Source organism: Anomaloglossus baeobatrachus, chromosome 4 (assembly GCF_048569485.1).
Source record: "Anomaloglossus baeobatrachus isolate aAnoBae1 chromosome 4, aAnoBae1.hap1, whole genome shotgun sequence".
In the NCBI taxonomy this organism is placed as follows: Eukaryota; Metazoa; Chordata; class Amphibia; order Anura; family Aromobatidae; genus Anomaloglossus; species Anomaloglossus baeobatrachus.
Genome location: NC_134356.1, coordinates 188,042,138 through 188,065,759, shown reverse-complemented (window position 1 = coordinate 188,065,759; position 23,622 = coordinate 188,042,138). Strand labels below are relative to the sequence as shown.

General features: G+C 44.6%; 1 protein-coding gene across 2 annotated transcripts in view; it reads left to right on the top strand.

The window, feature by feature from the left end:
* Positions 1–23,622, top strand: part of DPYSL3 (dihydropyrimidinase like 3) — a 179,697-nt gene that overhangs the window by 116,446 nt on the left and 39,629 nt on the right. For both annotated transcript variants that reach the window (XM_075344609.1, XM_075344610.1), the window contains exons 2-3: positions 14,934–15,022; positions 22,996–23,180. In XM_075344609.1, coding sequence (XP_075200724.1) covers positions 14,934–15,022; positions 22,996–23,180 — 274 coding nt within the window. The remainder of the gene's footprint in view (positions 1–14,933; positions 15,023–22,995; positions 23,181–23,622) is intronic.

Sequence of the window (23,622 nt, the reverse complement as noted above, 5' to 3'; positions counted from 1 at the left end):
TCTGCTCTTTGTGGGACTACTCACAAGAATCGCCATCTGGAGACCTTGTAGTCATAACTGTTTGCCATACCTGGTGCTAATTCAACTGGTGCTGAGGCCCTGCCTCTTCTGGTCATATGGGTATGACATCAGCACAGGTCCTTCTAGTCACTTAGTTTAACAATTCTATAATAGAATTAGCTTAAATAATGGGGAGGATAGACAGGCAGGGGGGCGGGAATCACTATCCAGTTACCACCCAGCTATCAGCTGATCCTCAGCTGCTGCCACTCAAAAAGCTGCTCATGTTACAAACTTTACGTGCTTGTGTTTCAAAACCTATACATCCGAGCTGATAACTAATGGTATGTACAGTAAAGAATCAGCATGATAGTGCCAGTATAGCACTGGCTTTAGCTTATATAGAAAAATCCTGCTGATTAGTGCGCTTTACACATTCCTCATAACCTTCCAGCTATTCTTCTTCTCCTTGCACAGATTCACCCTCCACATTGAACCCTCTGGTTTGTACTTTTTTTTTTTTACACCAGTAGATGGGTAATCTGACCATAGGAATTAATATCCCATACATATTCTGTGTCAGTAGAAAAGCAAGTATCCTGTGGCCTATATTTTGTATTATAAAAGCTGTGTCTACTAATCTCCTTTTAGTTGTGGCCATAGTACTGGCTGGTTTCTGATGCAGAATAAGCCCCGTTATCCTGAAAGGTGGGGGGTGCCCCATCTATGAGACATTTATCGGATAATCCGCAGATATGCCATAAATGTTTATGTTCAGAATACCTTTTCAGTTATGTATTACATTTTTACCTAGGGCTGAAGGAATGTATAAGGGGATTTCAATCTTCATAATTGTGAACTACTTCATAAATCAAACAGGCCTAAGAATGTCTTTTCTATTTGCATTATATCCACTTTATTTGTTCTGACATTCCTTATCTGGTTGCTCTGATTAAAATAAAATAGTTAACAACTATTGCCCTGAAGAAACCTCTTACCAGGAAAAAAGGACAACTAATATATTTGTGTACTGTTGGTGCTTATAGTACTTAATATATTTGTGTAATGTTGGTGCTTATAGTACTTAATATATTTGTGTACTGTTGGTGCTTATTGTACTTAATATATTTGTGTACTGTTGCTGCTTATAGTACTTAATATATTTGTGTACTGTTGGTGCTTATTGTACTTAATATATTTGTGTACTGTTGGTGCTTATTGTACTTAATATATTTGTGTACTGTTGGTGCTTATAGTACTTAATATATTTGTGTACTGTTGCTCCGTATAGTACTTAATATATTTGTGTACTGTTGCTGCTTATAGTACTTAATATATCTGTGTACTGTTGGTGCTTATTGTACTTAATATATTTGTGTACTGTTGCTGCTTATAGTACTTTTTTTTTCCTCATGATTTCTAATGCACACGTGCAGACATTTGTAGATTCTGGTTCTTTGCACACTGCTGAAAACCGTCTCATGCCCACAAGCAGGTGTTTCATTTACTGTAACAACCAAAGAAAAGTCAGTAACATAAGTATCTGACAATAAACATGATTTATGCCTTAATTTCACTGATTGTATCCTAATTTGTTTTTCTTTTCAATTTTTATAATAAGCTAAATAGCTTATAAGAAAATGCTTGTATGATTAAATAAGATTATCTGCATTCTGTTAAAGAGGATCTCTGAGATTTAACAGCTGATGGCCAAAAGACCCTAATTGATAGGAACATTTTTTAACGGTAACAATTTACGAGCGAATAGTTATCGCGTCATTATCGTGCGTACAAACTCAATATTCGCTCCAAAGATCGCAGTTGCAATAGTTGAAAAGTTGTTAGTTATTCATAAAAACTTGTATTACATCTTAAGATAAGACCAAGCTTTTAGCACTTGGGGGTGGTGTTTATGTGAATTGTATGTGTATTGTAATGGTAGATGTGTGTAGTGTGATAAAAAGTATCCTCACCCACGTTATGGACAAAGTGCTATCCTGGTGTAAACTATACCAGTCACTTTAAGGGTACCGTCACACTTTAGCGGCGCAGCAGCGATCCCACCAGCGATCTGACCTGGTCAGGATCGCTGCTGCGTCGCTACATGGTCGCTGGTGAGCTGTCAAACAGGCAGATCTCACCAGCGACCAGTGACAAGCCCCCAGCCAGCAGCGACATGCAAGCGACGCTGCGCTTGCACGGAGCCGGCGTCTGGAAGCTGCGGACACTGGTAACTAAGGTAAACATCGGGTATGGTTAACCAATGTTTACCTTAGTTACCAGCGCACACCGCTTAGCTTAGCGTGTGCAGGGAGCTGGAGCCGGCGCTGGCAGAGTTAGAGCTGCGGAGGCTGGTAACGAAGGTAAATATCGGGTAACTACCTTGGTTACCCGATGTTTACCTTGGTTACAGCTTACCGCAGGCTGTCAGACGCCGGCTCCTGCTCCCTTCACATTCAGGATTGTTGCTCTCTCGCTGTCACACACAGCGATGTGTGCTTATCAGCGGGAGAGCAACAATAAAAAAATGAACCAGAGCTGTGTGTAACGAGCAGCGATCTCACAGCAGGGGCCAGATCGCTGCTCAGTGTCACACACAGCGAGATCGCTAATGACAAAAAACGTGACTCAGCAGCGATCTCAGTAGCGATCTCGCTGTGTGTGAAGTACCCCTTAGAAGACCCGTCACCAATGCAAAAGTGAATATTTTATTCCTGTTGCTTCTCTGAGTATTCAGGTTTGTTTTTGTGTTTATGGTCTTTACAAAGGGGTTTGACTCAGTGTAGTAATGCAGGGCAGCCTAAAGACACCCCCCCCCAGAGTATCCTCTGAGCACCATCCTTGTGTAAAGACCCTAAAAATTAGCACCAAATATAGAGGCCCATATCTGTAAAACCACACGATGGATTTGAAAATGATATTTCCTGGAGGAATAGCTGGAATAAAATAAAAGCAAAAAGTGGCCACTTTCGACCTTATTTCAGATCCTCCATAATTGTCCTGAAAAACTGGAGTCCAGAAGGTCGGAGTCCCATTCTAAGTATAGACCATCAATCGGTGAACTAAATTCATAAGAGTTAATGTTCCATATAATCATACAGGACAGCATTTCAAAAACCAAATCCCCTTCCTCAAGCTGTCAGGAAGAGATAAAAGAAGACAACAATACATGCGAGTATAGAAAAACAATGGGACTTACATTCATGTATCTTTTGGAAGGGAATCGTGGTAAAAGATAAAATGAAAACTATGAGAATTTCTGCTGAATGAACAAACCTACTGTAATCCTATATTATAAGGGAAGGTAGAACCTGTTCATCAGGTAAAAGAAATTTCAAGAGCTTGAAAATTCCACAATACTACACCAAGAAAGGAGCAAAAAATGCTGTGAAGCTACAGTGCCTTGTGAAAGTATTCGGCCGCCTTGAATTTTTCAACCTTTTCTCACATTTCAGGCTTCAAACATAAAGATAAAAATTTTAATGTTATGGTGAAGAATCAACAACAAATGGGACACATTTGTGAAGATGAACGAAATTTATTGCTTATTTTAAAGGGGTGGTTCACGCATATTTTTTATTGTTTAGTTCGATATTATGTTGAGAAACAATGTTTCTCTCAAATACCTTGTGTTGGCAATAGTGCCTGTGAGAGGCGCTACTGCAGACCGCTGTTACCCGTCCAGTGACGTCACCGTCAAATGCTGCATGCGTCACATCTGTGCAGCCGGCTACATTCTTCCAGACTCTGAGCTGTGAGCGGTGTTTCACTGCTGTCACAGCCCATCTGCTCCCCCCTCCCTCCTCCCTCCTCGCAGAACGCTGCAAGCAAGAGACGTGCTGTGCTGTGAGGGAAGAGGGAGGGGGTAGCACATGGGCTCAGAATTCAGCCGGCTGCACGGATGTGACGTGTGCAGCACTTGACGGGTACGTCACTGGACGGGGAACAGCAGTCTGCAGTAGCTCCTATCACAGGCACTATTGCCAACACAAGGTATTTGAGAGAAACATTGTTTCTCAATATAATCTCGATCTAGACAATAAAAATTATGGGTGAACCACCCCTTTAAACTTTAGTAAAAAAGAATAAACTGAAAATCGGGGCATGCAATAGTATTCGTCCCCTTTTACTTTCAGTGCAGCAAACTCACTCCAGAAGTTCATTGAGGATCTCTGAATGATCCAGTGTTGTCCTAAATGACTGATGATGATAAATATAATCCACCTGTGTGTAATCTAGTCTCCGTATAAATGCGCCTGTGATAGTCTCAGTGTTCTGTTTAAAGCACAGAGAGCATCATGAAGACCAAGGAACACAACAGGCAGGTCCATGATTTTGTTGTGGAGGGGTTTAAAGCCGGATTTGGTTGCAAAATGATTTCCAAAATTTTAAACATCCCACGGAGCACTGTGCAAGCGATCATATTGAAGTGGAAGGAGTATCATACACTGCAAATCTACCAAGACCTGTCTGTCCCTCAAAAATCTAATCTCAAACAAGGAGAAGACTGATCAGAGATGCAGCCAAGAGGCCCATGATCACTCTGGGTGAACTGCAGAGATCTACAACTGAGGTGGGAGAGTCTGTCCATAGGAAAACAATCAGTCATACACTGCAGAAATCTGGCCTTTATGGAAGAGTGGCAAGAAGAAAGCCATATTTCAAAGATATCCATAAAAAGTTTTGTTTAAAGTTTGCCACAAGCCACCTGGGAGACACCAAACATGTGGAAGAAGGTGCTCTGGTCAGATGAAACCAAAATCAAACTTTTTGGGCACAATGCCAAACGATATGTTTGGCGTAAAAACAACACAGCTCATCACCCTGAACACACCATCCCCACTGTCAAACATGGTGGTAGCAGCATCATGGTTTGGGCCTGCTTTTCTTCAGCAGGGAAAACGAAGATGGTTAAAATTGATGGGAAGATGGATGGAGCCAAATACAGGACCATTCTTGAAGAAAACCTGTTGGAGTCTGCAAAAGACCTGAGACTGGGACGGAGATTTGTCTTCCAACAAGACAATGATCCCAAACATAAAGCAAAATCTACAATGGAATGGTTCACAAATAAACGTATCCAGGTGTTAGAATGGCAAAGTCAAAGTCCAGACCTGAATCCAATCAAGAATCTGGAAAGAGCTGAAAACTGCTGATCACAAAATCTCTCCATCCAACCTCTCAGCTCCAGCTGTTTGCAAAGGAAGAATGGACAGGAATTTGTCTCTCGATGTGAAAAACTGATAGAGGCATACCCCAAGCGACTTGCAGCTGTAATCGCAGAAAAAGGTGGCGCTACAAAGTATTATCTTAACGGGGCCGAATAATATTGCACTCCCCAATTTTCAGTTATTTATTTTGTACAAAAGTTTAAAATAAGCAATAAATTTCGTTCAACTTCACAATTGTGTCCCACTTGTTGTTGATTCTTCACCATAACATTAACATTTTTTATCTTTATGTTTGAAGCCAGAAATGTGGGAAAAGCTTGAAAAATTCAAGGGGGCCGAATACTTTCACAAGGTACTTTACGTAATACAGGGAGGAATACTTAGGAAATATGCTGAAAAATATTATATTACATTACACGATTTTACAAAGTAATTTCTTGTTATACCTTCATAGCAGTCAGAGCTCATTTTTATTTCAAGTACAGAGTTCTAAATCCACTGCATTGACATGGGTTTAAAGGGAATCTGTTAACAGCTTTTTGCTAGATCGCTCTAAAGCTGGGTTTACACACTGCAACATCGCAAACGACATCGCTGTAACGTCACCGGTTTTGTGACGTTACAGCGACCTCCCCAGCGACATTGCAGTGTGTGAAACCTATCAGCGACCTGGCCCCTGCTGTGAAGTTGTAATCGCTACAAATCGTTCAGGACCATTCCTAGGTCCTTTGTTTCCCGCTGTGCTGCATGCATCGCTAGAAAGTTTCAGTGTGTAAAGGGGACTTTACAGCGACTCAGCGGCTCTGTCTGTGTAGAGTCCTGATTAGCGGTCACCTGTGAAGGATTCACTGGTGACCGCTAATCCCCCGAGTGACTGAAGTGTCCCCCCCTCTCTCATACTCACCGATCCCCGATCACCGGCGCTGCACGGCGTTCACACTGCTCCAGCGGCTTTTCCTTTTTTGAAAAAGCCGGCCGCCCATTAAACAATCTCGTATTCCCTGCTTTCCCCGCCCACCGGCGCTTATGATTGGTTACAATGAGACACGCCCCCACGCTGAGTGACAGGTGTCACACTGCACCCAATCACAGCAGCCGGTGGGCGTGTCTATACTGTGCATTGAAATAAATAATTAAATAATTAAAACAAACGGCGTGCGGTCCCCCCCAATTTTAAAACCAGCCAGATAAAGCCATACGGCTGCAGGCTGGTATTCTCAGGATGGGGAGCCCCACGTTATGGGGAGCCCCCCAGCCTAACAATATCAGTCAGCAGCCGCCCAGAATTGCCGCATACATTAGATGCGACAGTTCTGGGACTGTACCCGGCTCTTCCCGATTTGCCCTGGTGCGTTGGCAAATCGGGGTAATAAGGAGTTATTGGCAGCCCATAGCTGCCAATAAGTCCTAGATTAATCATGTCAGGCGTCTATGAGACACCCTCCATGATTAATCTGTAAATTACAGTAAATAAACACACACCCGAAAAATCCTTTATTAGAAATACACATTCCCTCATTACCAATTTATTACCCACAACAAAGCCCTCCATGTCCGGCGTACTCCACAGTCCTCCAGCGTCGCGTCCAGCTCTGCTGCATGCAAGTGACAGGAGCAGCAGAAGACACAGCCGCTCCTGTCACCTCCACGCAGCTAATGAAGGCAATAGCGCGATCAGCTGAGCTGTCACTGAGGTTACCTGGATCCAGCGGTGGATGCAGCGGTGGCCGCGGGTAACCTCAGTGACAGCTCAGCTGATCGCGCTACTCACCGCCGCTCCGGTCAGCTTCACAATGAGGTGAGTAGCGCGATCAAGTAGCAGTTGTTGATTGTAGTATTTTCATGGTTGACTTGCTGATTTATAATTTCCGGAAGTAAATGCACAATAGGTATTGTCTTCATATATCAAGGTACTATGTTCAACCAAGCATGTACATTCATTAAATCTTCACCTGACAGTAAATGTGACCTACCCCACAGCAATAAGGTCACGTAGGCTTGTTATACAAGTACAGCAGGTGAAATAAGTATTGAACACACCACCAATTTTCTATGTAGATATATTTCTAAAGATGCTATTGAAATGAATTTCTCACCAAATGTCAGTAGCAACCCATCCAAACCTTACAAGAAAAAAAAAATCGAACCATAAATGTTCATAAATTAATTTGTGTAATAAAGAGAAAAGACACTGGGAAAAGTATCCAACATGCTTTTTTTTTAAACTTATTTAATACTTTGTAAACTTCACAATCGTACCAAGCAATGAACACAACTTTCACCATTAGTCTGGGACACTACACCTCACAGACCAACATAGAGCAAACTATAGCTGGCATGGATGGAAGGATTCAACCAGCATAAGTAGGAGGTGAGTAGATGTGATAGTGTACCGCCCCACGCTTGGCTGCTGCCGAGCCTCTCTGATCTGGACTCGCCAGGTGGTGGCTCGAGTGTCTCCGGACCCGGGGGCCCTGTGGTCCACTTCGATCTGAAAGGGGGGGCTGGCGCTTTAAGGGACGTGGGGGTACGACCATAGCCGTGTTTGAGTTCATGACGCCACCCACGGGTTGTGGTGAAGGTGGACACCACCGCTGCTGTTTACGGGGTACCCGGGGGAGATGTTAGGCAGCAAGTTGTTAACCCCTCCGTGGGTAGGGATGGTGGCCCCGGGACCCGTTGGAGATGAGCCGGTTGGGTGGTGCAGGGAGGTCCGCAGCCGGAGGGCACTGTTGTACTCACGATTAGTAACATACACAAGTCTCTGGTAAACCAAATTGATGGTGGTCGGTGCCCGCAGCCGGCTGCGGTCTGGTCCCCCACCCGGTTGGAGGTCTCTGCCTTTCTCCTGCACCTTTTTGAGTGTTGGTGGGCTGCCTGCGCTTCAGCGTCAGGAGTCTGCTCCCCGGCATTGTGGATGTCAGGAGAGCCCTTTGCCCGCAGACGCTGGCCCGTGGGATCTCTCTGCCTGAGCGGTGGCTTTCTATCCCCTCGTTGGGCTGTTGTCTTCAGTCGGGACTTTGGGTGGGAAAGGACCTATAGTCCTGGCCGCAATCAGTTAATTAACTTAGTCCAGTAGCTTCTGGACCTCGTTTCAGGGTCTGAGTACCCCCCTTTGTGCTCCGGTTTCCGAGTTCGTTCCCCGGGTCGGTACCGGCGGGCCACTACCCTGCCCCGGTCCACCACAGTTCCACCGAGCCGTCTTCCCGGCACCTGCAGGCTGAGGCCACCGTATGCCTCCTAGCCAAAGGTGCCTGGGCTCCAAGCCTGGCACCTGTCAGACTGCTGCAGACCTGCTACACAGGCCTGTTTCCACACTCCTTCACTCCCAAAGCTCATCTGATCTGTGTACTTTTTCCGCCTCAGGCTCTCCGAACTCCTCAGTGAGCGTGCCAACCGCCTGGCTCCGCCACCCTGGTGTGCCCATCAAGCCCTGAGGGGGATGACTAGGGTTTTAGTGGTTGGCTGATTACACGTTATTAGGGGACAGGTGTTATGCGGGGCACTAACTGTGACTACCTGGCTAGTCCAGGGCGTCACAATAGGCCTTCCCACAACATGGGAACAAAGGAGCAAGCAAAACATCTTAGATTAACTCTTGCTAACCTGCCTATGAATCGGCACACAGCAGGTTGACGCCCAAGTCTGCCTGTGTTAATCCAAGAGAAACCATCGGGTGGAGGGTCTGAATATGCAATCTGATCAGCGCCCAATACTGCTATGACACTTGGCTGAGTTTGTGAAAAACTCTGTTTGAGACCACTTTGTCTTCCTTGTACAGCCAGACCTTTTTGCGTTCTCAAGCTCCCCACGGCACTTTTATAATTAAACTGTGGCATCTCCTAATATTTTTGCGTTCTCTTTGATGAATTTCTTCTTTTTTTTTCAGCCTAATGATGGTCTATTTCTCTTCCTTTTGAGAGGCCCATTGATCACATGTTCATAGCAATAACTTTCGAATGCAAGTGACACACCTGGAATCAGCTCCAGACCTTTTACCTGTTTAATTGATGATAGATTAACAAGAAAATAGTCCATACAACCCATTTAAGAGCTTTTGAGATAATTGTTCAATTACTTTTGCTCCCTTGAAAAAAGGCAGCTAAATATTAGAGCTGAAATTCCTAAACCCTTACTCCAATTAGGATGTGAATACACTCAAACTAAAGCTGAAAATCTACACTTTAAGCCCATATTGATTTATATAATTTTATCTTGAATATGTTTTGGTACACCGGAAAATGCCAAAACTTGTGTCACTGTTCTAATATTTCTGCACCTAACTGTATAAACCCTGTAAACTACTTAATATACAACATTTTTGCTAAAAATAATCATTCCATGCTCTTCAGATGACGGGTCAAGTCCTGTACTCTGCATAAGGAACAGTGCTGGAAGAGAAGTCAGCCAAGTCAAGCACATAGCCTTTAAAGAACTGCCTGTCATATGGGTTGCTAATCTTCTAGAAGTCATATATTTCATTGACTGTAATCTCTTCTAATCCCTGATTTCGCTCTTCCCACTTGAAATAAGAAATTCAGTAGATTTTGAGCACAAAGGTTTGGTCTGTTGCTTGGAACAAGCGACATTTTCCAAGTTTTTTGCAACATGACCAGCTCTGCATAGTGTCAGGACATGTGAGGGAAATGAAAGCCGCATTTGTTTATAAGGATAAAGGACATGGCATGCCGTGAATTAGCAAACTTATCGGAGACCCATCTCTCGCCTCCATCCCCACAGACTGATGTCACAGCACACGTTCTGAGCTAGACCTTGCCATGCCATGGTGTGGGTGTAAAGCTAAAGGTATGAGGTGATCAAAGAATATAAAAGTCTACAGAACGGCTGTTGGCCGGGGAAAACAACAAAAGAAAGGAATGCAGCTAAATGAGTGTCGGTTTAGATCTCCGTGCTCTCACCAGTGTATAGGTGGAGTAGTCCTTGTGAAGTTCTTATTGTGTAGCCTGAAGAGGAGATCATCAAGAATCAATAATATGGGCGTGTTTTCACGAAAAATGTACGTTACATAACGGGGCAATGTCTCCATATCACACAATAAACTGCAGACTATATCATTATATCTCTGACAGACTCTGCCTCCGCTGCACATTTTCCATTTATGTACTTTGTACTGCGCTCCTAAGCCACATCTGTCAGTAGGATCAACCCTCCTCAGCCATCTATATGGGCATGTAGGTCACAGGAAGCTGAATCTGCAATCTGATGTCTTAGGCCGGGGCCACATGGGGACTACTGCGATCCTCGCATGACACTCTGCTCACGCTGGTAGCACAGCAGGAACCGAGTGTCATGCGAGTGTCCCTGCGACTGCGGTCCGACTGTGCGATCGGACCACAGCTGCAAGGGGGGCGAGCCGGCGCTGAGGAGGGGGGGCGGCGCTGCGGAGGAGAGGGAGGGATTTATCTCCCTCTTTCCTCCGTTGCCGGCTATTGCCATTCTTGCCCTGTACTTGCAGTACACCGGTGTACTGCAAGTGCAGTTCGATCTTTCTCTCGCCCCCATAGACTTGAATGGGTGTGAGAGAAACAAAGATTGCATTGCACCCGCAGCATGTTGCGATTGTTTTCTCGGTCCGATTAGGGCTGAGAAAATAATCGCTCATGGGTGCTAACACATAGGGTAATATTGGTTCGAGTGGAATGCAATGTTTTATCGCATTCCACTTGCTCCGATTTTCATGCCGTGTGTCTTAGGCCTAATTCCAAAGAAATTCATGTTTTTCTTATATGTAAATGAACTGTTAAGCTTTATGGGCTAGTCACTAATCTGTATGAGATTCTGTCTCCTGAGCTTATGTTAAGTGCAAGGAGGCATTACCAGGGCTAGATGTGTAGATCAGGAGAGCAGACTGTCAGTCATTACATGTCTCACACTGATAACACCTTCTTTCATTTTAAAGTAAGCTATGGAGGCAGATTCTCAGGGAGATCTGTGTCCGGCCCATAGATTGTAGCAGCTAGATTTCTCTGGAATAACACACATCACTGATATCATGGTGTCATTTTATTCAGCTTCTTATGACCTACTTGCCCATGTAAACTGCTCAAGAGGGTTGATTCTACTGACAGATTTCCATTTACTTGCGTTTTTAAGTGTTTTCTCATCCATGCTATGGGCTTGTTGTGTAAAATAATATATCCACACTGTCATGCTGACCTGAAAAGCACATCAACCATCTCTGTGGTTACAATCAACTTTTGCCCAACTTTGCCATAGGTCCTATCATTCTTTGGCTTTGGTTTCCATCCATATCTAAAAAAGTAACCGTTGTTTTTAATTTTTATATTATAAATTTGCAATAAATTATAATAAGCAACTTCGCAATATATATTCTCAGAGAAATCTGTTTTTCTCCTCCTGGATTTGAATTGATGGGGAAAGTCTGTATTCAGTGAAGGTAGATTTTCACATTACTGAGATAGGAGAGACATATCGGTGCTTTTACAATCCTACGCAGAGGCAAAAACTCTGCTGCAAGTTCTCTCCAAGCGAAAGGTACAGTTCTCCATAGATCTTTATGAGCACCAGCTGTCATCTCCTGGGGAAAGCTGTTATCAATAAGGACAGATTTTACTTGTGAATTGAGAATTAAATCATTTTTCAGACCAGGAAGAGAAAGTTTTATCACAATGTTCTTATTTTCACGTGTACTAATTATTTATGGAAAGAAAAATATTAAAAAACAGATGGTGCCTTTAACATTAGACTTTTTGATGCATTTCCTTCAGTCAAAGTTCGGTTTTCATCAAATAAAATTGAATTTTTGTCTTTCCTGTATAAATTCTCATGTGTACAATCCCATTCCTTGTTTGTCCACCAAAAGTGCAGCAAAGTGAAGATCATTCCTGGCCAGTGGCACTTTGAGGAACCCTGGCGTTCTCCCCCCTAATATACACATACATACACCCTGGGGCCACTTTCTATAAGCTGCTAGGGTTCAGCCGTGAGGAACCCTGGCGTTCTCCCCCCTAATATGCGCATACATACACACTGGGGACACTTTCTATAGGCTGCTAGGGTTCAACCAAGAGGAACCCTGGCGTTCTCCCCCCTAATATGCACATACATACACACTGGGGCCACTTTCTATAGGCTACTAGGGTTCAGCCGAGAGGAACCCTGGCGTTCTCCCCACTAATATGCGCATACATACACACTGGGGACACTTTCTATAGGCTGCTAGGGTTCAGCCGTGAGGAACCCTGGCGTTCTCCCCCCTAATATGCGCATACATACACACTGGGGACACTTTCTATAGGCTGCTAGGGTTCAGCCGAGAGGAACCCTGGCGTTCTCCTCCCTAATATGCGCATACATACACACAGGGGCCACTTTCTATAGGCTGCTAGGGTTCAGTCGAGAGGAACCCTGGTGTTCTCCCCCCTAATATGCGCATACATACACCCTGGGGCCACTTTCTATAGGCTGCTAGGGTTCAGCCGTGAGGAACCCTGGCGTTCTCCCCCCTAATATGCGCATACATACACACTGGGGACACTTTCTATAGGCTGCTAGGGTTCAGCCGTGAAGCTTGTGTAGCACAGACCTCTCTTAGCTCAGGGAATGATGTGATCCTCTGGCTACATCCAGATTATATAAACTGTGAGTCATGAGGCAGATGGGTCCTCACTGCGGAGTAGTTCTCCCTCTGTATTTTTCAGGAAACACAGCATTAATTGAGAGCCACACAATTTGTACCAGATGTGCTGTGTAGAAGCGGTGATGTAACAGGCAGTCAGCTAAATGGTGGTACGGTTTGTATTAGCACATTGAATGTGTCGGTGCACAATTCAGAACATCCAACATGTAACACCTCTACACACTGACCTCAAGGAAGGTCTCGGGAGAGCCGTACCCAGAGCTGTGACTGTGGGAGAGTCCGAGCAGCCAGCAAAAAAGGGAGTGGACCATTGTGAAAAGGCGTGGCTCAGTAAGGACCCCCTAAGTCTGCGTTCACACGTTGCAGCTGAAGAGTTTTGGGTTTTTTTCCCTGTGATTGAAGTAAAACTGCAGCTTTTCTACTTCGATTTTTTGATAATGGTGAGAACATTTTTGGAAAAAGACCACCATAAATGAAAGTAGCCTTCCTTAAAGAAGGAAACCTTGCTAAAAAAATTATTTGGTTGCAATTTTGCAGCCAGACTCTGATACACACGATCTGTAATTTGGGCATGATGAATCCAGTAATCTGAGGACAGCATGACATAGGGTCTGAGACACTAATTTCAGGGCTGTATCACTTATTAGGTGGTGTGTTGTTTCAAAACAATGAGTTTTTTCTGTAGACGATTAATACTGCCTAGACTACAGCTTGCTTGTCATTTAGAGCAACCGCGTCGCTAGAACTGACTGATAAGCAGCTCATTGTCTGTAGACATTGTACATAGAGAACCTGGTGTTGGCTTGGGCAGTTTTCTGCGTTCTGGTACATCTAAGAACTCTGATTCTGTCACAACTGCTGTACTCAGTAAAATAATTGATAGGATGTTGGAATCAGGGTCTCTACAGTATGCCGCACTCAGTAGCAAAAAAATTGTCTTCTTATTAAAAGGAATCTGTCACCAGGTTTTTGTTAAATCATCTGAGAGCAGCATAATGTAGGGACAGAGATCCTGATTCCAGCGATGTACCATCTCTATGCTTGCTGCAGTTTTGATAAAATCAGTGTTTTAACTTTAGCAGATCTACCAGTTCACTGACTGTTGAGCTCTGTATAACCCTGCCCAAATCACTGATTGGCAGTTTTCTGTTTATGAACAGTGTCCACAGCTGCCAATCAGTGGTGGGGGCTGTTATAAAGAGCTCATGAATATGGAGGACTACTCGACTGATCAGAGGAGTTTACTAAATAATCTCATCCTGATAAAACAGTGATTTTATAAATGCTACAAAAAGCAGCTCAGTAAGTGACACATTACTGGACTTAGTGTCTCTGTCTCTACATTATGCTGCTCTCAGATTAGGTGGCAAAATCTGGTGACCTATTCTCTAAAACATGACGTCAAGGCTTCCTTTTGTTGGCAGTGCTGAAATGGCTGATTCTTGGGCACTGATTGCTTTACGAGTCTCATGAGATCCTTTATACGGGTCCCATGACTTCTTTATGTTCTACAGGGCCAGATACATGCAGTAGAGCTGCACTGATATTCCTCACTCCGATGAATAAGCCCTTTTACATGAGCTGAATGTGGATGCGGAGCTCTTTGTCTTCTAACAGAAGTGCATTATTCTCCTTGAATGTTCATTGAATTGCACTAAATGGTCTTGGGGCCGACAGATCTATTACTGGTTTACTGTCTTCACGGTTTGGTACCATAGAGGGTTGCTTGCCGGTTAGCATCTATAACATTTTGAAAAAGATTCTTTCTAAGAACCTGCAAGAAAACACTTAGTAAAATGAGACCTGAATCTGAATGTTATGGATCTTTGCACTGTTGATGATGAGATTTTGGCTACATGGTGACTTTAGTTGACGATAATCCTATTAAAAAAAAACCCTGCATATTGAATCCTGCTTATTTCAACATAGTGTATTGGGGTCTTACATTCCGAAGTCTTAAGTGGGCTACACATCTAGTTTCCCTTGTTCCAGTAGATTGTGCCCCCCGATGTTGATTTCTATACTGTGGATGGATATTAAGTTGGGTAATGTGTTATCAAAGTGAATACAATATATCCTTTTCAGTACATCAGCCTTAGTCCCACGAGAGGTAGCTAAACCTTACATCTTTTCTTTTTCAGAGTGATCGTCTTCTGATCAAAGGAGGCCGGATAGTGAACGATGACCAGTCCTTCTATGCAGACATCTACATGGAAGATGGCCTCATCAAGTGAGTCTTAAGAAGCCAGGCTTTGCTCTGCTTTGCCTTAGATTCTATTCCTAGTTATTTCCGTGCCTAGATATTAGTCTTTATATAAGGAAACTGTAAAAACATGTGATGACCATGTAGACTGTGAACCCTCGCGGGCAGGGACCTCTATCCTCCTGTACCAGTCTGTCCCTTGTATTGTTCATGATTATTGTACTTGTTTTTATGTATACCCCTTTTACATGTAAAGTGCTATGGAATAAATGGCGCTATAATAATAAATAATAATAATAATAATGGCCTGTGATTGTATTTTCCACAATTTTACCATGTATAAGTTATTGCTGTACCAGCTCCAGACCGTTAGTGTAACTCCTCTTATAATGGTAAAATAGACACTATGCTGTACCGTTATATGCCTGAACAGTGTCCTGGAAAACCCACTGCTAAGTTACAAATGCATTCAGGACTTTGAGAGGACTCCAGCTGCTTCCTAGCAGAATACCCCATGGAACACCATACATGTGAAGGCATTTTAAAGGGAACTTGTCCGAATGCTTAAAAGAAAGTGCTCATCACTATATTTTTCCTCACCCTTCTGAGTGCAGCATGATGTAGGGGCAGACACTTTAATTCCAGCGATGTGTCACTTACTGGGTTGCTTGCTACAGTTTTGATAAAATCCCTGTTTTATCTGCAAGAGATTTAGCAGTTCTCTGAATATTGAGTTCTGTGTAACGCCCCATTGATTGGCAGCCTTCTGTGTACACTCTGCATAGGCAGAAGTTCACAATCCAAATTGGGAGAAGGCTGTTCCAGAGCTCATGAATATGGATGACTACTTGATAACAGGCCAGCTAGTCCTCTAATGATAAAACAGGGATTTTATCAAATCTACGGCAAGCAACAGTAAGGGACACATCGCTGGAATCGGGGTATATGTCTTTACATTATGCTCTTACATGTAAATACAATTTGCAAGTAGTTTTGGAAATTACTCAAACAATTTAATGTTGTAATATTAGTGAATCATATGCTAACTTGCACAACCACAAAAAAAAAGAGATTTTCATCACATGCCATTGCAAATACGGTATTCTGTTTTGTTACGTTGTCATTAAAGGGAATCTGTCTCCAGATTTCACAATACAAACTGAATACATTATTCATTTGATCTTACACCGGATGAAGCTAGTGTACTTACTTTGAATATCCATTTAAAGGAAACCAGTCACCAGGTTTTCCCATTATAAACTAAAGCCACCACCTTTATCTGTTCTATTACTGCCGGCTATCAACCTGTAAATAGGCCCTGAACTTCCCCTGCATATGCCAAAAATATCTTAAATACTTCTGGCATACAGCCCAGTCCGGTCCAATGAGTGTGTTTTATTTTATTGGCGCCTCTTCTATGGGCAGAATCGCTGTCCTCCTAGCTTGATTAATGTGGCTGACGCGTCCTTGTCATCCACAGATCTCCATGAATATTCTGTATGTGCAGTTGAAGCGCAGAGGCACTTTGCCCTACCCCACTAAAGGCACCTGCATAGTCTTGTACTGTGCATGCACCATTGAAGCTCAGACGCACTTTGCTCTAGCCCACTAGAGGCACAATAAAGTCCTGTATGGTGCATGTGCCTTTGAAGCACAGACACACTTTGCTCTAGCCAACTAGAGGCACAGTAAAGTACTGTACTGTACTGCGCATGCGCCTTTTGAAGTGCAGAGGCACTTTGCCCTACCCCACTAGAAGCACAGTAAAGTCCTGTACTGCGCATGCGCCTTTGAAGCACAGACACACTGTGCTTTACTCCACTAGAAGCACAGTAAAGTCCTGTACTGCGCATGCGCCGGCACTGACATCACTTCCAGGTTAATGGGCGCCTGCATAGGGCTGCACTTGAACTTGTATAAAACTCGCAGCGATCTGTGGATGACATGGAAATATATAAGGTATTTTTTGCCATGGGCAGGGGGAGGTCAGGGCTTAGACTGCAGTAATGGTGCAGATAAAGGTGGTAGCTTTAGTTCATGATGGGAATACATGGTGACAGGTTTCCTTTAAGCATGACTGTTGCAGTCAGCTCTCGCTTTATAGTAAAATGACAGAACAGGAATAATCTTGTGTTTATACATTTTTTTCACGACTCAACTTCCGTTGTTCTGTCCGTATTAGAATTTGGGGAATGCTTCCCTTCCAGATCTGTTACACACAGCGAGTATTTGTAATGAGACCTGTAGGATGTGAGTAGGATCACAAGGTCCTAACAGCCGAAAGCAGATCAACAGCTGCACATCTTTCTACTTTCCGAAGCTGGAGCTGAAATTCACATCCGCTGGAGAGAAGCCCCAGGGCTTTGTTTTGTTTCTGAAATGTCTCAGGTTTCTGCATTTTTTTTTTCTTTTAAAATGCATCCAGAACAATTAAGTAGAAATTATCTATAGAAGCGTCTAACTGTATAGAAGTTAATTTTGTTAATCCCATCAAGGTTCCTCAACCACAATGCCAAATCCGAGCCAAGCCACACATACAAAAGAGCCACTGATACGTGCTTAGCAGATATTAGAACCCATGCGGAAACCTGAGAACCACAAGATAGATATGTCAATGCCTGCCCATAGATTGTCAATGCGCTGCCCCTAGATTATCAATGCCTGCCCCTAGATTGTCAATGCCTGCCCCTAGATTATCAATGCCTGCCCCTAGATTGTCAATGCCTGCCCCTAGATTGTCAATGCCTGCCCCTAGCTTGTCAATGCCTGCCCCTAGATTGTCAATGCCTGCCCCTAGATTGTCAATGCCTGCCCCTAGATTATCAATGCCTGCCCCTAGATTGTCAATGCCTGCCCCTAGATTGTCAATGCCTGCCCCTAGATTGTCAATGCCTGCCCCTAGATTGTCAATGCCTGCCCCTAGATTGTCAATGCCTGCCCCTAGATTGTCAATGCCTGCCCATAGATATGTCAATGCCTGCCCTTAGATTGTCAATGCCTGCCCCTAGATTGTCAATGCCTGCCCCTAGCTTGTCAATGCCTGCCCCTAGATTGTCAATGCCTGCCCCTAGATTGTCAATGCCTGCCCATAGATATGTCAATGCCTGCCCCTAGATATGTCAATGCCTGCCCCTAGATTGTCAATGCCTGCCCATAGATATGTCAATGCCTGCCCCTAGATATGTCAATGCCTGCCCCTAGATATGTCAATGCCTGCCCCTAGATATGTCAATGCCTGCCCCTAGATATGTCAATGCCTGCCCCTAGATATGTCAATTCCTGCCCCCATAGATATGTCAATTCCTGCCCATAGATATGTCAATTCCTGCCCATAGATATGTCAATTCCTGCCCATAGATATGTCAATGCGTGCCCATAGATATGTCAATGCCTGCCCATAGATTGTCAATGCGCTGCCCCTAGATTATCAATGCCTGCCCCTAGATATGTCAATTCCTGCCCCCATAGATATGTCAATTCCTGCCCATAGATATGTCAATGCCTGCCCATAGATATGTCAATTCCTGCCCATAGATATGTCAATTCCTGCCCATAGATATGTCAATTCCTGCCCATAGATATGTCAATGCCTGCCCCTAGATTGTCAATGCCTGCCCCTAGATTGTCAATGCCTGCTGCTCTTCTGGTCTCTTCCACAATTAGTTTGGTAATAGAAGTTATCTCTCAGCTGCAAAATATATTCTCCCTCCGTACTACAAAGCTAATACCTGTCACAGTTTAGGGTTTACTACATTGTATCCTGCCCAGGCGACTGCCCTGAGCATCTAAAGTAGTTGTGTTAGATGAACCCCATTATTCTAAGCCAAGGGGCTCTTCTAGAGCGTTGACAATTTGCTTAGAATGTTATTTCAGTAAGGGTGTATTCACACCTAATTATACATTCTGCTTGCAATATATATAAATTTACAAGGATTCACACATTCTATTCTTTCTAGTAAAAAGAAGGCTAGTGACATCTCCTCCTGGTTTGTCAAAAGCCCAATATTCTTTTAGGGGTACTTCACACACAGCGTTTTTTGTGACCTCATTAGCAATCTCGCTGTGTGTGACACTGAGCAGCGATCTGGCCCCTGCTGTGAGATCGCTGCTCGTTACACACAGCCCTGGTTCGTTTTTTTATTGTTGCTCTCCCGCTGATAAGCACACATCGCTGTGTGTGACAGCGAGAGAGCAACAATCCTGAATGTGAAGGGAGCAGGAGCCGGCGTCTGACAGCCTGCGGTAAGCTGTAACCAAGGTAAACATCGGGTAACCAAGGTGGTTACCCGATATTTACCTTCGTTACCAGCCTCCGCAGCTCTCACGCTGCCAGTGCCGGCTCCTGCTCCCTGCACACGCTAAGTTAAGCGGTGTGAGCTGGTAACTAAGGTAAACATCGGGTAACCATACCCGATGTTTACCTTAGTTACCAGTGTCCGCAGCTTCCAGACGCCGGCTCCGTGCAAGCGCAGCGTCGCTTGCACGTCGCTGCTGGCTGGGGGCTGGTCACTGGTCGCTGGTGAGATCTGCCTGTTTGACAGCTCACCAGCGACCATGTAGCGATGCAGCAGCGATCCTGACCAGGTCAGATCGCTGGTCGGATCGCTGCTGCATCGCTAAAGGCCCAGTCACACACAACGACTTACCAGCGATCCCGAAAACGATGTGACCTGATAAGGATCGCAGGTAAGTCGCTGGGAGATCGCAAGTGAGATGTCACACAGTCAGATCTTACCAGCGATGCAGGAACAATACAGGTCGCAGTAGCGACCTGTATAACGATCTCAGCAGTCACTGTGACCCTGTCACACAGTGTCAAACACAGCGATGTGTCCTGCTCAGCAGGACATCACCTTTGAAGAAAATGGCCTGGACCATTCTGCAACGACTAGAGATCTCACAGCAGGGGCCTGATCGCTGGTAGATGTCACACATAACGAGATCGCTAACGGGATCGCTACTGCGTCACCAAACGGTGACTCAGCAGCGATCTTGCTAGCGATCTCGTTATGTGTGACGGTACCTTAAAGTGTGAAGGTACCCTTAGTCTTTGTTGGTCTATTGATTAGTTTAAAATGTACTACAGGAATCTCAATCCACACTAAGTAGAGTCACTGGTCAGCGCCAAAAGGGTTCTTAAAGAGGACCTGTCACTTGCTAAAAAAATATTGTGTTAAATACCTTGTAAAAATCACCGAACTACTCTGATTTTGCCGCTCTTTTCCGTTTTGTACTGTGTCACTCCATTGCAGAGATATTCAGATTTGTTGCTTCTGAAGGGCACTATGTGAAACCTGCTTGGTGCTTGGTGAAACTTGGTGTTTTTTCAGAGACTTTTTTTGGGGGGAGGGCATGTGCTTTTCATCGCTCCTCTGCAGATGCTGCCAATCACAACTTAGTAGATTTAGTAGTCTTAACAGTTTGGATCTGTGAGGGAAGAGTGAAAGCCCACACCACCAGAGATGACTGAGGGTACCTTCACACTTAGCGATGCAGCAGCGATCCGACCAGCGATCTGACCTGGTCAGGATCGCTGCTGCATCGCTACATGGTCGCTGGTGAGCTGTCAAACAGGCAGATCTCACCAGCGACCACTGAACAGCCCCCAGCCAGCAGCGACGTGCAAGCGACGCTGCGCTTGCACGGAGCCGCCGACTGGAAGCTGCGGAGACTGGTAACTAAGGTAAACATCGGGTATGGTTACCCGATGTTTACATTAGTTACCAGCGCTGTGTGCAGAGAGCAGGGAGCCGCGCACACTGAGCGCTGGCTCCTTGCTCTCCTAGCTGCTGTACACATCGGGTTAATTAACCCGATGTGTAATGCAGCTACATGTGCAGAGAGCAAGGAGCCGCGCACACTGCTTAGCGCTGGCTCCTTGCTCTCCTAGCTGCTATACACATCGGGTTAATTAACCCGATGTGTACAGCAGCTACATGTGCAGAGAGCCGGAGCCGGCAGCACAGGCAGCGTGAGAGCTGCGGAGGCTGGTAACTAAGGTAAATATCGGGTAACCACCTTGGTTACCCGATGTTTATCTTGGTTACAAGCTTACCTCAGCTGTCAGACGCCGGCTCCTGCTCCCTGCTCGCTTCATTTGTCGCTCTCTCGCTGTCACACACAGCGATCTGTGTGTCACAGCGGGAGAGCGGCTTTGAAGAAAACGAACCAGGGCTGTGTGTAACGAGCAGCGATCTCGCAGCAGGGGCCAGATCGCTGCTCAGTGTCACACACAGCGAGATCGCTAATGAGGTCACTGCTGCGTCACAAAAAGCGTGACTCAGCAGCGATCTCGGCAGCGAGCTCGCTGTGTGTGAAGCACCCCTGACTGAAACACCCAGTTCCATCACAAGTAGAGATTTCACATAATTGAAAGGCAACAAAAGGGAATATCTCTGCAATGGAGTGATACTGCACAAAACGGAAAAGTTCGGAGAAATCACAGGAGCTTAATAATTCTTACACCGTATTTAACCATTTTTTTTCGAGTGATTGACAGGTCTTTTTTAAACCTTTTTATATAGTCTAGCAATTCCGGAAGTTAGTGGTGGTCCAAAAGTAGAACTTTTAAAGTAGAGAAAACATTTGTCAAGAATGCATAAAAGTTATTATCAATGGACCCAGGATGCCATAATAATCTACATACATAATTGCCAGTTGCGGATGTAACCGTATCCCACAATGCACTGTGGCACTGTCAGTTGCACAGCCGCAGTTCGTGCCCACATCATAGCCATGGTAACCAGGGACAGCCGTGCAGGGGGAACCCAAATTGTGGGCTGAGTAAGCACGATTCTGTTCCCAGTCTAACATTGTGCTACCCATACCACCTCCAGGTATAATGAGGTGTTGGTGTTTTAAATTACACATTTGTGATGTCACCGAGCAGTAAGGAGGTGTGGCCGGGTATGTCCGCCCATGCCTGACATCGCCTTGCCTTTGGGAACGGATAATCACACACACATCAAACTGCACAAAACAGTGTACCACCTACAATTATAGTCACAACAGCTTACAAGAGACCATATAGTGTAAACACACACACAGCAAACCGGGCAGACACCAGATAGTGAACACAGCTCAAGAAACACAACACCAGATACCAATATACAGCACACAACAAGGAAGAGACAGTGCACAGGGGTGAAAGAAGTCAAATGACGCAACACATACAATACACAAATGCGGAGGGATGACATACAACAGATATATTAGCAAGTGCCAACAGTGTGACACATGTCCACTGCTCCTGTCGGCACCACTAAGCATAGACAGATGTTCATTTCACCACACTCCCGATGCGATAGCATCGGGCCCTTTTTCTAGTAATAAATAAATCCCATATTCATGTCCCACACCTGTGTCATTCCTCCCCACTCACTAATATGTCCCAGGTTCAGGGAATCTGTATGTGGAGGGGAATTGTGTGACTACTTTATCTAATCAGAAGCCGCAGTTTTTTTGCAGCCTTCACATTCCGTTTGTACAGTTTGCATATTATCAACAACTGCTGATTGGCAGCTAGTCATGTGACGCACCCTTTGCATGTGGCTGCTCTAAGACCAGCCAGGTACACAGTAGATGTGTGGAGAAGTGGTGCAGATCTGGGCGGTGAGTGTAGGATATACTTTACTTTTAAAGTTATTGTCAACTGTTCTAGGGTGGAGTAAAGGAAAACCTTCTTGGGAGTTGAAAAAAAATCAAGGGGCGGTAAGAAGAGAGAAAAAAGTAAAGGGGAGGGGAGAAATGGCGACCATTCTAATAAACATTGAGAATCTGAAGTTGTAGTTGGAGAATAGTCAGCTAGATTTGTGTACAGATCCCTATAAATAAAATGCAAAGACTCCATACTCTGAAGAATTGGTCAACTATGGTTTGCTCTTGAGGCATTAGCTCCTCCATCTAATATATGTCGGAAAATGAATCATTTCCACAATGGAAGACACTATAACATTCTGTTCAGCTTTTGCGCTAACCACTGTTACTTGTCTACGTCATAGGCAGATTGGAGACAACCTGATTGTTCCAGGAGGTGTGAAAATCATTGAAGCAAATGGAAAGATGGTGATACCTGGCGGAATTGATGTACATACCCACTTACAGATGCCCTACAGAGGGATGACAACAGTAGATGATTTTTTCCAAGGGACCAAAGCGGCTATTGCAGGAGGAACCACCATGATATGTAAGTGTTTTTTTTCTATTCCTAAAAACATGCCTTTTTTGTTTCATATATAATTGAGATTTCTGTTAAATATTAAGTGTACCCTAGATCTGTATACTAGATGTAAATGATATAAGATTGCTATCATAGACTCTCCAAACATTGTAGGAATTACTTTGGTTAGAGATATATTCACACTATCAGAATTGCATGGACACTTAGGCGGGCTTTGCACACTACGACATCGCAGCCCGATGCTGCGATGCCGAGTGCGATAGTGCCCGCCCCCGTCGCAGCAGCGATATGTGGTGATAGCTGGCGTAGCGAAAGTTATCGCTACGCCAGCTTCACACACACACTCACCTGCCGTGCGACGTCCCTGTGGCCGGCGACCCGCCTCCTTGTTAAGGGGGCGGGTCGTGCGGCGTCACTGCGACGTCACACGGCAGGCGGCCAATCAGAG